At 53.6% G+C, this 15057-nt stretch overlaps 4 protein-coding genes across 4 annotated transcripts; 2 read left to right on the top strand and 2 right to left on the bottom strand.

Annotated features, from left to right (window-relative positions):
* Nucleotides 1–739: 739 nt before the first annotated feature.
* CCOS01_08771 (uncharacterized protein) lies at nucleotides 740–1552 on the top strand (the record flags this gene model as incomplete). Its single annotated transcript, XM_060456932.1, has 1 exon — nucleotides 740–1552. The coding sequence occupies one exon, from the start codon at nucleotides 740–742 to the stop codon at nucleotides 1550–1552; it is 813 nt and encodes a 270-aa protein (XP_060313206.1).
* A 2023-nt stretch (nucleotides 1553–3575) lies between these two features.
* On the bottom strand, nucleotides 3576–4903 carry CCOS01_08770 (eukaryotic translation initiation factor 3 subunit I; the record flags this gene model as incomplete). The annotated part of the gene is made up of 5 exons (XM_060456931.1): nucleotides 3576–3719; nucleotides 3779–4003; nucleotides 4056–4172; nucleotides 4228–4708; nucleotides 4854–4903. 5 exons carry the CDS (start codon nucleotides 4901–4903, stop codon nucleotides 3576–3578), a joined length of 1017 nt encoding a protein of 338 aa, XP_060313205.1.
* Nucleotides 4904–6887: 1984 nt separating this feature from the next.
* CCOS01_08769 (formate-tetrahydrofolate ligase) lies at nucleotides 6888–9937 on the top strand (the record flags this gene model as incomplete). Its single annotated transcript, XM_060456930.1, has 5 exons — nucleotides 6888–7011; nucleotides 7074–7094; nucleotides 7157–7194; nucleotides 7249–9776; nucleotides 9829–9937. 5 exons carry the CDS (start codon nucleotides 6888–6890, stop codon nucleotides 9935–9937), a joined length of 2820 nt encoding a protein of 939 aa, XP_060313204.1.
* Nucleotides 9938–11960: 2023 nt separating this feature from the next.
* Nucleotides 11961–13941, bottom strand: CCOS01_08768 (ferric reductase like transmembrane component; the record flags this gene model as incomplete). Its single annotated transcript, XM_060456929.1, has 4 exons — nucleotides 11961–12505; nucleotides 12566–13440; nucleotides 13507–13668; nucleotides 13730–13941. The coding sequence occupies 4 exons, from the start codon at nucleotides 13939–13941 to the stop codon at nucleotides 11961–11963; spliced, it is 1794 nt and encodes a 597-aa protein (XP_060313203.1).
* Nucleotides 13942–15057: the final 1116 nt, after the last annotated feature.

Genomic DNA, 15057 nt, shown 5'->3' with positions numbered 1-15057 from the left:
GTGTCAATTCCCGATCAGTGCAGGAGTACCGGTACGTTTGGCGCCTCCCGTGGCTCGGGTCCGGAAGAAGGCAGCCTCCGACCCTTCCCCCCCATCCCGTGTCGTCTCGGGCGCTCGCCAGCCAGGGGCACGGTACTGACGGGAGATGGGAATTTGGGAAAGCGTCGGAGGATCCACCGCCCGCTCCAAGACTGGCACAATTGGGTCAGCCGGCCAAGACTACCCAGCGCACTGGCCATAGGTGGAGGGGATAACGTCAAAGCCACCTAAGATCCAAGGTAAATTGGGCCCTGTTAAGCTGCTGTTGGCTGTCGGTTAGTACCGCCGTCCAGTGTCATGTGCTCTGCGGCAAAGGCGAGCTGACCTCAGTGCTTCACTTCCGCCGTCAATCAACTGCATCTTCTCATCACAGCCTGTTTGACTATCTCCATCACCAAGTCTTCGGTATCTCCTCCTTTTACTCTTTGCGGCCCAAGGGAGCCCGCCTGAACAACCTCGACAGGTAGTGCAGCTAGGTGCACTCAAGCACTACCACCACCATCTCGCACCTTATCGCCACTCAGTTGGCTTCGCTGGGGGACCCCGTTTGGACCCCACTCCGGCATCAACTGCAAGATTTGTTTACCCGACAACCTCAACTTACCTACATTTCACCGCTAGAGGTGCGGGACTCATCTTTCCCACCCTTTGACTCGATACTGATTGTCTTCAGCGATTCGGTCGTTGACAGTACAACATCATGGACTCTATGCGAAGTTTGAACACCTCCCTCCCGGGCGCCTCCGCGGCCGCCAAGCAGCCGACGCAAAATGACTCCCCCGAGCAACTCATCGACGCCTTCAAGGCCGCCGCGCTCTCTGTGACAAAACTCTACAAGACCTCTGCGGCCGCCCAATCCAAGGCCCGCATGGATGGCTACCAAGACTGCCTCGACGACCTGCTATCGTTCCTCGACAATGAGAGAATCGGGCTGGGCGACGGCGACGGCTGGAGGATCCGAAGCTGGGCGACCGAGAGGCTGGACGGCGCCAGAGATGCGGGCTCACAGAACGCCGAAAGCGACGACGAGGCGGATAAGGCGGAAACTGCATCCTCTCCGGAACTGAACAGGACGAGCAGCAGCACACAACTCTCGTCCCAGCTGAGAACGGACTCGGCGCCACCTAGCATCCCGCAGCCCATCGAGGAAGAGGAGCAAGAAGGACGCGAACCGATATCAGTCACGGTACCGACGGCAGACTCCTTCACCTTTCAATCATCTCACCCCTGGCCGCCTCAACCGCAGCAACAAGATGCCTACCTGAACCTCGCAAACCTGGACCTCTCAGACTCTCGGACACACGACGCATCATCAACAACCACAAACCCCGCAACGCGCACAGCAAGACCACGACATCCCGCCAACATGCCCCGCTCAGCATCAAGACAAGGGAGCAACCTCGGCCGTGGCGCGGGTTCGAAGCGCAAGATCAACTTTGCAGAGATATTCGACCTCAGCAGTTTAGACAAGAACATGTTTGGCGGCGGACCAAAGCGTAGCAGGCACACATAGTGCATTTGCCCGACTAGCATTCCACGACTTTCTTCACTTTCGACAGCGGTTCAACTTTGAGGGGCGGGGGACACGCTCCTCTTACCTCCCGAAGTTGTCTGTTTAACGGTTATACGGACATCATTGTCTTGACGACGGGATTGAGCGAGCATCGAAGGGGGGGCCAGGCACATGGGAGGGAAGAAACTCGCACGCAAAGCATTTAGAGAGTTGCGTGCTCACGAGAGGCGTTGGTTTTCCGTTTTGTTTCTTGTTTTTAACTAAACCAAGGTGCATGGGGCGGTGTTATGGTTTTTAGGGGACTGTTTTCGCGATGATGCCAAATGAAAGGGACGGCTAGCTAGTCTCACGAACCCCATAGCTACACATATTCATCATACTATCTGTTCCCCCGTTACTTGTTGGCGGTTTCATGTCGACGACCTTTTGGAAGATAAAGGGTCGGCTGCCATCAACACGGGGGTAATCATAAAGACACAAACATTTTTCAATGTCGCTTACATTTTCTCTCACTTTGCTTCCTCTGTCCATTCTGTCCCCTTCGGAATGACGTTTGCTCTGCTCGCATTGTGTGTACATATCCCCGAATAAAGTTTCAGGTTTCAGGGTTTCAGCGTACCCTCTCAGTTCGGGCTGTTCTTCTGATGTGCATATCGTCGTACATTCAAACATGTTTCAACACACAACACACATACCACAGTAGGGATTACATCCCGTCGGTCGCAGAAATATGCCCTTCGGGCTTCGTCCCAACCTTCCGAGTAGCAATGGGGTGGTGCCCGTGTCGTCCAAACACCCGCGCGGACCGGCGGGGTGCCTGCCTGCCTGCCCAGCATGGACCCAAAAAAAAGAAAAAGTCCCTCAACTGCAAAGGCGCTAGCATGCCCAATTTGCGGAAAGAGTCATCGCTCAAAGACCCCCCACATTCTTTAGAACGTGCCAGAGGCTTCAGGCCAGCTACACATTGGAGCTTCGGTGATTTCTAGAATCGTTTGTTCGGTGCCTACCTTAGTTTTCGCGCATTGCATACCCAAGGAGGTACGAATACCTAAAAAGTCAAAGGAAATACGCAAACCGTTGTAACTTACTCGCAGTGTCTCTCTCTTCCATTCTCCTCCAAGCTTCATCAGCCTGTCTCAGTCAGAGGGAAGCCGCGTGAAGACAGGCCCCCTGGCCGAGCCCGTCAACAGGGTGATGGGTTCGACAGGGGAACGCAACACAAAACCCACCACTCAAACCCCACCAAACTTGGGAGACGCGCGCAGTCGGCGCTACCTAAATCCAGAACGGGCGGAGAACCTGCATCGGAAGGGTGGCCGAGTTGGTTATGGCGCCAGGTTAAGGTCAGCTTAACATCTGTTTCCTGGTGGGGCAACCCGCGCGAGTTCGAGTCTCGTCCCTTTCATTTTTGCCTTTTTCGAGCCTGTATCCGACGGAAAGTGGTCCAGAAACCACAATGGTGATGTTCGTTTGTTCTTTGTAGGTTCTTGAACATCTCGGACGTTGTCGAGAGCTGGGAGAGTTGTAGAGAGCTATGTAATCTTCAGTCACAACGTGCGAATGTGTGTGCCCATGTACTCCCCTCATCGACCATTACCTTGGAGTCTCCTGCCACAAAGTACAGAGACACATGATATTCATAGAGGACAACAAACACCATCCAAGTGAACAACATTTGAACATCATCATGACTCTCATTTGATGGTACTAACTTGTCAGAAATCTCATCATTACGTTTTGGTTCATCTCATCTTCGAGGCTTCTCCCCACCGCCCCAAAAGCGCGGAGAGGACAAAAGTTTGATATCATCCGTTTCTTACCAGGCTTCTTTTTTGACTTTCGTTTTTGGTTTTCGCGGACTGCCCTAGGTTTTTACAAAACCAAATCTAACCATCCCCCCAGAGATTTCCCAGAACGCCGTACTAATGCAAGCCGCGAAAAGAAAGACGAACGAAGAAAAAAGTAAGGGGGGCCTTGCTCTTGAATTTTTTCTTTTCCAAACCAGAAATTCCCCAAATCTTTCTTAGTTCTCCTGTCTGTTCTTCCGTTCCCGCTCGACCTCGTACATGAAATCGAAGTAGCCCTTGTCGAACTGGTGGACACGGACGTAACCGTCCTCACCACCACTTGCGTAGCCCTTTCCGGTAGGGTCTGCGGCGACGGTGTTCTTCAAGAAAATCAGTCGCCGGCATAACACGATATCACGGGCTCAGAGGGGGGACTTACCAGAGGACCGAAGTGACCACGGACTCTGCCAACCTCGTCTTCAAAGACCTTGTGGTAGAATCTCGCTTCGAACTTTCCTTGTCTCGCCGAGGTACGGGTGACATCCATGGCGGCCTGACCACCTCCAAGGATGACAAAGTCCTTCTTGGGTGTAATGGTGGCACTGTTAAGAGGGGTATCAGCGGTGTAGGTCTTGAGAACCTCGAGGTCCTTGGCGGTGATGAGCTATATCATGTCAGCATTTGGTCTTGCGAATCGCCAGGCATGTCGGATGTACCTTGGACGTCTTGTCCTTGCAGGCGGTGATGAAGTAGGTTCTGTCCTGGGACCACTGGAGATCCGTGATGGGCGTGTTAAGCTCGTGAACGGGCTCGTTGTAGATCAAGTCACCGTTCTGGCCGATGGTCAGCTTCACAATCCCCATATGATATCCCTCTGACCAGACCCACCTTAGCATCGTACTGCGACACGGAACCGTCCTCGTGACCGGCGATAATGTACTTGGTGAGGTAGCTGAAGCCAGCAACGGTGGCCTTGCTCTCGTCGCAAACGATGGTCAGGACGCGCTCATCGCTCTGCTCGGCCTCGGGGTCGGGGTTGATGTCGACGACGATGATGTTGGAAAGGTAACCCATGCGCTTCTCCGTGACACCGAGCAGCTTAGTGCCGTCCTCGTTGAACTCGACGCGCTTGACAGCGGTAGGGAACTCCCAGGTCTTGAGGTTCTTGCCAGACTTGACATCCCAAAGTCTCATCGTGTTGTCGGCGGAACCGGAAGCGATCAGGGTGCTGGTGGGGTCGACGTCGACAGTCCAGATGGCACCGACGTGGCCGTGGTAGGTTCCCAGACGCTCGCCATTGTGTGCGTACCAGGCGCAAATCTGTTGATCCTTGGCGGTCGAGAAAATCAGGTCACCGTCCGAGTTGTACCTATTCGAGGTGGCGCATCAGGTTAGCATGCATGGCCCCTCCTGTGGTATGGGAGTTGGGGGATGAGGGAGAAGATAGCCCTGGGCGCTTCGCTCCCCCCTCCTCGAATTGGACATTTCGCGCTTGGGGGAGTGCAGAAACGTACTTGATCTGGGTGAGCGCACGCTCGTGGCCTGCCAAAAGAATGGGCCTCATATTGTCTGATGTCGGGAGGTGATGCGGTTCTCGATATCGGGGGCTTGGTATACGGGCACGTTGTTGCGGCAGGGGACGTCGGTCTTTAAAAGGCTGATGTCGTCGGGTCAATCGTGAATTTTTGCCTTCACCTCGACATTGTGGGTTTCGGTGCTCTGGTGTGTGGGGCGCACTTTTTCCCCGCGACCATTCTGCCGGTTGAGGTGAGGGCCATTCACCGCCTTACCGTCTTTGGCCGCCTCAGGCAAGCCGCAAGTGGCAGCTTACTTTAGCACGGGCGTGGACTACCTAGGTGTGGCACAGTCTTACAGCAAGGTGAGTCAATCGTCCCAGGTGTGTGACGCCGCCAGCGCTTACAGCTCATCTCCTAGGCCTTAGGTGAGATAGGTAGGTACCTGTCTTGCCTGTCAAGCCTAAGGGAGGTGTTCGAGGAAACTTCCACCGGTGCAGGCAAACCCAGCCTTCTAGAACTTTAGCGTGCCGGTCCAGGCAGGCGCACGTCACGGAAGGAGCTGCCCCTGGAGAGGTTGGCGGCGGGACGGGAGTCATGGCAGCTCCAAGACCTCCAACTACCAGCCCTCCAAACTGTCCAAGCCAGACAGCGTGGCATTCGTGGCAGCCCAGCCGTTGAAGCTCCGTGCCCGTCAGAATAGTGCGGTCATCATCGTCCAATTCCGACGCCGTTGCATTTTCAATACCTGTCCATCCTTCCCTCGAGTCGAGTACTCGGTATAATAACAACGTCCTTTTATGGCAACTCGACTCATCCTTGACTCATACGTGTTCCATGAACAGCGTTTCCGGACCTCGAAACTTGGCATTAAACACTATCAAGTCAAGCCTCGGACCCTTTGGCTCAACTACGTGAAGCTCATGGTAGTTTCACATGCGCTTTACCGAGACAGTCTTTTTTGCGAAAGAGAAATCAGACCGTCCGGACCACCGTCGTTTGTTTCTTTGTCTTGTCTTGTTTCCTGTACCATATTTGTATCACTCACCCCGTTGCCTCTTTTCCCTTGTTGGGCACGTCAATTCATTCGATCCATCTTCTTACCCGTTCAGTCTTGATTGGTTTCTCAATTGTGTGTGTTTTTTTCCAAAACATATCATTTACGGGAGCCTCCCTTAACCATAAACAAACCACCAAAGCAACTCCGTACTTAGCTTACTTTATATAATACCCACAACTCGACTTCTTATCGATCGGGTTTGCCGCCGGCTTCGGAGACTCGCCCGAAAATTTTCGACCTGCCACAAACGGCTGATCCTTCCATTTTCACTGGGACTCACTCGCACAGAGTCTGCATAGCCAGGACCAGCCTACCAGGGAACCTCAACAGTCATAGGTACGACTCACACGCACGCGATCTGGGAGTCACAGGGCCCTATCGTTTAGCTCCACCCAAGGGAAGATCGAAGCCAGCAAGGGACACACCACCAAGGCCCCAAGGGAGACAGACGCTTCACCCTCATCTCGGTATTCGGCATGTCGTCTATCAGCCAGTTGAAAGGCCCTCAGAGGCTGTCTTGGACAACACGCCGCATGGCCATGCCCAACAAGTCTCAGCTTCGGCTGAGAACCCGCGGGTTGCCCTCGAGAGCACCATCGGCCACTCACAACCCATCGTCACTGTCCCGAAAGAACCAAACCTCCCCTTCCCGCCGGTCACTTCTGAACCTTGGGGTAGATACGGGTCGTTCCCCATCTGGCCGTCGGCCCTGCAGCGCGCTAAATCCCGACTTGCACCGCTGCCCACCACCCCTCATTCTCGCTGCTCCCGCTTACACCCAACTTGCGCGCTTGACTTCGGTGCCCGTCCCGACATTTTCATCTTCTTCCCATCATCCCAAAAACTTCGCGTTTGGACACCTGCGAGGACAAGTTCCATCTCTGGTTTCTTGGCAATCCCCCCGTCCATTCATTGCAAGGGCCCCGGGTTCCTACGATTCGATTTCCCAAAATAGGTCCTTTGCAACCTCAGCCATGGTCGCCAACAAGATCGATGGCACTGCCGTCGCCAAGAAGATTCGGGAGTCCATTGCCAGCGACATTCTCGAGAAGCAAAAGGCGAACCCTAGGTTCCAGCCTCGCCTGACCATCATTCAAGGTATTTCTCATCACTTTCGGAACTCGTCATACCTTCGCAGTGCTGACAATACTCTTCCACAGTCGGTGACAGATCGGACTCAAGTATGTCGTACTTCGTCATTTACCCCACCATGAAATTTATCACGATGCTCACAACCCCGCAGGCACCTATGTGCGCATGAAGCAGAAGGCCGCAAAGGAGGTAAGACATGTCACTGACACCCTAGGTCCACTGATCAATGATTAACATGGTCAGGCAAATGTCGATTGTGAATTGGTCAACTTCCCCGAGTCCATCTCTGAGCCCGAGCTCCTGGATCGCATCTACCGCCTCAACGACGACCCTGCCGTTCACGGTATCTTGGTTCAGCTCCCCATCCCGAAGCACCTCGATGAGTACGTCATCACATCTGCCGTTGCAGACGAGAAGGATGTCGATGGCTTCGGCACCAGGAACATCGGCGAGCTTGCCAAGAAGGGTGGCCGCCCTTTCTTCATCCCTTGCACTCCTAAGGGTGTGATGGTTTTGTTGAAGGAGGCTGGAGTCGACGTGAAGGGCAAGAACGCTGTTGTCCTTGGACGCAGTGATATCGTTGGCAGCCCTGTCAGCTACCTGCTTCGCAACGCCGACGCGACTGTTACCGTGTGCCACTCCAAGAGCCAAGACTTGGAGGCACACCTCAAGGCGGCGGACATTGTCATTGCGGCCATTGGCCAGCCCGGATTCGTCAAGGGCGAGTGGCTCAAGCCTGGTGTTGTTGTGATTGATGTCGGTACCAACTACGTCCCCGATGCCTCCAAGAAGTCTGGCCAGCGCCTCGTCGGAGACGTCGACTATGACTCCGCTGCCGAGGTTGCTTCCCACATCACCCCTGTTCCGGGTGGTGTTGGTCCCATGACCGTTGCTATGCTTCTGTCCAACGTCGTCGAGTCTACGGTAAAGTCGTTCGAGAAGCAAAAACAGAGAAAGATCTCTCCTCTGCCGCTGCACCTTAAGGAGCCTGTCCCCTCCGACATTGAGGTCTCTAGAGCCCAGAACCCCAAGCAAATCACTCGCCTGGCCAAGGAGGTCGGCATTGCATCTCATGAACTCGAGCCGTACGGAGCCTACAAGGCCAAGGTCGACTTGACTATCTTGAAGCGCCTGGAGCACCGTCGCAACGGCAAGTACGTTGTCGTTACGGGTATCACCCCCACGCCTCTTGGTGAGGGCAAGTCGACCACCACGATGGGTATCGCTCAAGCCCTTGGCGCCCACCTTGGCCGCGTTACCTTCGCCAACGTCCGCCAGCCTAGTCAGGGGCCTACCTTTGGTATCAAGGGTGGTGCCGCTGGTGGTGGTTATGCCCAGGTTATCCCCATGGACGAGTTCAACCTCCACTTGACTGGAGACATCCACGCCATCACTGCGGCAAACAACCTGCTCGCCGCTGCGATTGAGACTCGCATGTTCCACGAGAACACCCAGAAGGATGGTCCTCTCTACAAGCGTCTTGTGCCCGCCAAGGGCGGTAAGAGAGTGTTCCCGCCGGTCTTCTTGCCCCGTCTTAAGAAGCTCGGCATCGACAAGACGAACCCCGACGACCTTACCGCTGATGAGATCCGCCGTTTCGCTCGCCTCGACATCGACCCCGAGACCATCACCTGGAGACGAGTTCTGGACGTCAACGATCGCCACTTGCGTGGTATCACCGTTGGCACTGCGCCGACTGAGAAGGGCCAGACCCGTGAGACTGGCTTCGACATCTCTGTTGCCAGCGAGTGCATGGCCATTCTTGCTCTTAGCACCGACCTGGCTGATATGCGTAAGCGTCTGGGCAGCATGGTTATTGCTAGCTCCAGAGCTGGTGACCCTGTCACCTGCGACGACATTGGCGCTGGCGGCGCTCTCACTGCCCTGATGAGAGACGCCCTGAAGCCCAACCTGATGCAAACCTTGGAGGGAACTCCTGTGTTTGTGCACGCTGGTCCTTTTGCCAACATCAGTGTTGGCAACAGCTCCATTCTGGCTGACAAGATGGCCCTGAAGATTGTCGGTACCGAGCCTGATGAGGACCACTCTGAGAAGGCTGGTTTCGCCATCACTGAGGCTGGCTTTGACTTCACCATGGGTGGTGAGCGTTTCTTCAACCTCAAGTGCCGTGCCTCCGGCCTTATTCCCGACGTTGTTGTTATCGTTGCGACCGTCCGAGCTCTCAAGGTTCACGGCGGCGGTCCCCCTATCTCCCCTGGTGCGCCTCTCAATGCTGTGTACAAGGAGGAGAATGTCGACATTCTTCGTGCTGGTTGCGTCAACTTAAAGAAGCACATTGAGAATGCCAAGCAGTACGGCATTCCCGTTGTTGTTGCCATTAACAAGTTCGTCACGGACACTGACGCTGAAATCGCTGTCATCCGTGAGGAGTCCATCGCTGCCGGTGCCGAGGATGCCATCCTGTCCAACCACTGGGCCGAGGGTGGAAAGGGCGCCATCGAGCTGGGCAAGGGTGTCATCGCCGCCAGTGAGAAGCCCAAGGACTACAAGCTTCTGTACGACCTCGAGGGAACTGTTCAGCAGCGCATCGAGGCTATCGGTCAGAAGATGTACGGCGCAGCTGCTGTTGAGTTCAGCGAGCTAGCTCAGAAGAAGGTTGATACCTACACCAGGCAAGGCTTCGGAAACCTTCCCATCTGCGTTGCCAAGACGCAGTACTCCCTGTCTCACGACCCTGAGCTGAAGGGTGCTCCTACTGGCTTCACCGTTCCCATCAGGGACGTCAGACTGGCTGCTGGTGCAGGCTACGTGTAAGTTGAGCTACCCATGAGAGAATCATTACATTTCTGACAAAAGTTACAGCTACGCGCTCGCCGCAGATATCCAGACCATCCCGGGTCTGCCCACTGCCCCTGGCTACTTGAACGTCGACGTCGACACCGAGACCGGTGAGATTGACGGCTTGTTCTAAATGTGTAGAGGGACCATCTTACGTACGACATTGTGAATTTTGGGGGCGCTTATAGAGAGAATTAATTTTTCATGGCGGGACGTGGGAAAAAAGGAAAGCGGCATTCCATTTATTCAACAAATGGCGCTGGGGAATACGGAAAGAAAGACTAAAGAAACATGCATCTGTTCAACAATGATACCTCCTCTCGGACTCTTAGATAGACCGAATACAAGAATACAAGACTATTCACGTTCAAAGAGAGTAAAGGCCTGATTCTGCTCGTTGGTGCCCCTTCTCCCCTCCTATCCTTCTTCCTATGACTTGACCGCTTGAAGCGGTGTACAATGTTTGCGCCCTAGGTATCGCCAAAGAGGCGTGCTCAGCAGTAGGCGTACCCAACAACTTCGGAGCCGAAGACTTTAACATAATCGGCCGACATCAAGAAGCCTCGGCAACGACTCCCGATGCCATCTCAAATCAAATTGCCAACCTCCCCGACGAGGCTTCCCAAAACGGGTGTACCTACCACATAAATCGCCCAAGCTAGATCATCGTAACTTTCTTCTCCCTCTAGCATTTCCATCGCGGAGGCTCATTGCCCGCTTTCTCGAAGTAGTCAGCGGGAGTCGGTGTGTATGTTGGGGGGACCGTGATTTAGTTGTTTCATCGGGGAGCCGGAATAGAGTTACGGGAAGCGATGCTCCGTTTTTTGTGGTCATGCTCAATTCCGGCCGGGGCTTGGAGATGGGATGTATGGGATTCCGCGATTGGAGGTACCATGTAAGGCGGCGGCTGCGTCGGCAGTGTCATTGCGACATTAGTATTCTTTGATCCAGCGGCACGGTGAGTTGGTTACCTTTGTGCGTGAGGCCTTTGGCCGGCGTGGTCCCGGTTTCTGGTGGAAGCTGTCGTGGCAAGCTTGGAAGCGATTTTCGTCTCGGGCCGGCTCGAGTTGTCTGGTTCTCGTGGGTTTCGAGTTCATATCCTCCCTTACCTCCCTCCGTCTCGACACCCTCTCTTTTACGCTCTCGCTGCTCGCCGTCTCGCGCAGCTTGGGTAAGCGGAGATTATTGGAATCTGTTGTAGCTACTGGGAAAGGATGACCCGGGATCGTGGTACTCTTGAATTGGCTACTCGTGCAGGGTGCGCATTCCGAACGGCCTCTGGGGTGTTTGGTTTATCGATCGATTATAAACTCAAGCTGAACTCGAGGACTTCATATTGTTTAGTCCAACAGCTTTATTACGCGAAAGTGACTCGGTAATAATAGACCGTCGGCGAGTATCCTGTTTTTCCACGGCCAAGGGGGTTTTGATCTAAAGTTCGACATAGTTATGGATGCTCCGAGGGAAAAGCCCTTGGCGGGGTATCACGATCCGGACATCAGACGACCATTGGAAACTTCTTCATCATTATCTGTATTTGCCCCAACCACATCGGCTGTCAAACCTTCGAAGAGCTTACCAAATCTGTCCTCAGAGTTTACAAAATTTCAGATTAATCTACGAAACATAAACTATTCCACACTCCCATACTCCACACTGAAACCCAAAGGGGTAAGGTACATGACATGCATAAGAGGATGCTATCACAAAGGAATCGAGTAGGAGATTTGGGTTTCCCAATTGTCCATTATTCTATGAATCATCGAAAGCTACAGTGTGGCCACCGAGGCCAAGCTTCTGTAAGAGGGTATGAACGCGCGCGCGACGACAATGACCGGGCGGCAGCTACCTAGCAGAACGATATCTCTTTGACCAAACCCTAAGAAAGGATCCAATCCCTATGTCCTCTGTTCTTTTTGTTGCCAAGCTGCCGCCGCATAAAAGCAAAAAGAAGAGCAAAACCAGAAGGCCGTTCCTGTACCCGTATATACTCCAACACCATACAAAGAGACCAAAGGAGATCAAAGTATGCACACGAAGAACTTCGTGGAGTGACGCCAGTGATATGAGCCAGTAAGGATGTTGACGACAATAAAGCCATGCTAAACCACTCGCTCGTAACTCAGGATGCATCTCCCACGGACAGCTGTCACGAATTACCAGCCAAACTGCTCGCAGTGAAGCTCCACGGCTGGACCAGATGTGCGGATGCACCTGGCAGTCGTATTGCGGACCTGCGTCATTAGGCTCTCAGGGCCACAGCCCATGACGAGAACTCGCTCGCCAGAGGGCGTCTCATCAATAGCATTCTGGATGATCTTGGCGACGTCGGGGCGTCCGTAGTGAACAGGGATACCGCCCAAGCTGTTCAAAGCTCCGTTCTGCTGGATGGTGGGAGACGAAGGCGATGTGGCATCAGACTCAAAGCCGGACTTCTCGGGGTCGGACACGGTGCGAGTGTTGATACGAGGAGGCTGCTGAGGAACGCCGTTGGTGGTCTCGAATTTCTCAGATGAAGGGGTGAAGGGTGTCGATGCCTCAGACGAGATGGTGCCCGAGCGGGATCGATCCTCCTTGGAAGAGCCGGGAGTCTGGGAAGAGGAGCCCTGACTTCCAGGCGCGCGGGTGACGTAGAGTTGGATGTCAGCACCGAGGGCCTGACGAATAGTGGAAAGGTGACCGGCGAACCACTCGAGACGAGCTGAGAGATCTGATTAGTTTGGGAGTTTGGGAGACAAAGTTAATCGTGAAATGTACTTACCCGGATCCTTGACCATCCAGACAAAAGTGACACTCGGCATAGAACCCTGTGCGACCTTCTTGAACAGGTTGAGGACCGTGCCAACAGTGAAGCTGGCTCCACTACCTCCAGCGACGAGTACGATCTTGTTGTACTCGGAAGGGTTGGGGAACGTTCCATAGGAGCCCTCAACGGAAGCCTTGAGGGTTGCACCGGGGTTCTGGACTGCGTATTCGTGGAGCTCGCGGGTGAAGCCATCGTACGAGTTGATGACAAACTCGAGAGGGTTCATGGCGGCAATGGTGAAAGGGTGCATCTCCAGAGCGCGGATCTTGGGAACCCATAGGAAGCAGTGTTCTCCAGAACTTGCGCCAACGGGGGCCTTCTTGAGGATGATGCGAGTGCCACCGTGGGGGAGCGGGTAGACGGTTGCGTTGTTGTTGAAGCTGTAGAGCACGACGCGAATGAATCTCACAACGCGGTCCGCAACCCAGATACCAGCAGCAACAGCCGTAATGATGATGATCTTCTTGCTAAGTTCGGGCTGGTGAAGGCCGACGAGAACCATCGAAATTGCGAAGAAGGACACGTGAAGAATGTAGAAGAGCTCATAGTACCACAATCGTACGATGGCTCCGGCGAGCACAAGAGAAAGGAATGTGAACCCGGAGGCTATGCCGTAGATTTCTTCAGCAACACGAAGGCGTGCCATGTTACCAGCCTCGATGAAGTAGGCGGAGTATGTGGCACCGTGGACAATGATAAGGACCATGGTGATGTATCCGGCGATTTGGTGCAAGACATTGAGCCTCTCGTAAGACCAAGCGGTTAGGAAGCCGAGAGGAGTGTTCTTCAGGCTGAGGAAGACCACGAAGGCGATGTTGGCGATGGACAGCCTGTAAAGGATCAGTTTCTGGTGTTTCCAAAGATGCTAATGGTATTCGAGGCTTTGTAAAACCTACCATCCTGCGCGAGCCGCAATGACCGTGAGATAGGGAAGAGCGGAGGCGTCGATGTGAGTGAATAGCAGGGCGATGTTGATTACGAGGTAGCTAAGAGCTACAACGAAGTGGCCGGTGGATGGCAGGGCAGGAAACTTGTAGACGGTGACTCTTCGGATGGATCTATGTGGTGGTCAGTAATCTTATGCGACAAAGTACAAGCTGATTTATTCTCGAGCCTTACCGTGACACAAAGAGGAACGGCTTTGCCAGACCAGATAGCTTCGTATTAAGACCGGCCTTTGAAGCACCACGACGACCAAGATGGAAGACGATGAAGAGGCCCATGATAGAAGCCAGGGCGATGGCGAAGTAAATCATCGCCTCCTGGTTCAGCTTCGTCCGCTTTGCGAAGAGCAAAGGGTAAGCTGAGGGGCCACTAGCTCCTCCAGCCATTTTTGCGCGTAGTCGTGCGGATGAGTGAGCAATTTGAGGCTATTCGCAGTCTGGAGAAGGGATGGAGGATTAGCGCGGTGAGCAAGGTTGTCGTCGTGAGTTGAAGTGAATCGAAAGGACGGATGAGAAGCGGGAATGTGCCAAGTTTATAACAAGAAGGTATTGTTATGATGTGTTGACGAGGGTGTGAAAGAAGACTCGTTGATAAGAATGGCGCGGAGGGTCTCAGAGTATTGTGATGAAGAGGGAGGATACTTACTCGGGACGCGGCAGTGAGAGGTGTGTGTGAAGTAGAAAAAACCTGGAAGACCCCCGTTTGCGGCAAGCGGGAGCGGGAGAGGGTGAGGAAGAATAAAGTGAAGCGTTGTGTACCGGAGATAATATTGAGGTGAGGTGAATATGTGTGAAGGAGGGGGGGCCAGGTGGTGGTGGTGGTGGAGGTTGGCCCGGGTAGGTTGAGTAAGTAGGGAAGGAGGTCAGGTACACAGTCCAGGTCGTGCCTTCCTTGAGATTTTAGATTCATCCCACCCTTGTGGCTTAGAATCGATCTTATTTTAAGGTAAGGTAGAAAGAAAGAAAAATAATAGCCAACCCTGAATATTACGAGACTGTAAGGTTTGGCAGAGCGGATCTGTCTGGGAAGGAGTTGCTACTACCTGATTCTTTCCCTAGAGCGTACCTTCCTTGCCTTTTCCCTATACCTCCCTACCGATTCCTATCTCTTCCTTCATCTTGTACTTTTGAGATGTATCTGATGATGAAGAGGGCGTTGAAAAACTCTGAAAAAAGGCGTCGAGTCCTGCCACTCTATGTAACTCATACGTGAACTTACACAAGTCGTCTGCATGCCCCACTTACACGCTGTCCTTGGATGAATGCGGTCTACCGACGTAGTTCCCGTGGCTTGACCCGCGTGGCTTTTTCTCCCACTCACCCTTATTTCTTTTCTTTTCCTGATCATCCCCTCCTTTCCTGATTGCAGCTGGACTTCAGATAGCAGGGCAAACGTTCAGATAAGAAAGAAGAGGGAGGGTATCACCGTCAGACTCGAGGGCGATCAGCCCAAGGTTGCCCCGATGAAAATGTTGCAATGATAGCCGTCGGATTGTGTATTCA

This window comes from Colletotrichum costaricense (genome assembly GCF_030867565.1).
Source record: "Colletotrichum costaricense strain IMI 309622 chromosome Unknown Scaffold_8.1, whole genome shotgun sequence".
Lineage (NCBI taxonomy): Eukaryota > Fungi > Ascomycota > Sordariomycetes > Glomerellales > Glomerellaceae > Colletotrichum > Colletotrichum costaricense.
The sequence above is the reverse complement of the archived record's forward strand: the minus strand, read 5'-3'. Positions and strand labels throughout refer to the sequence as shown.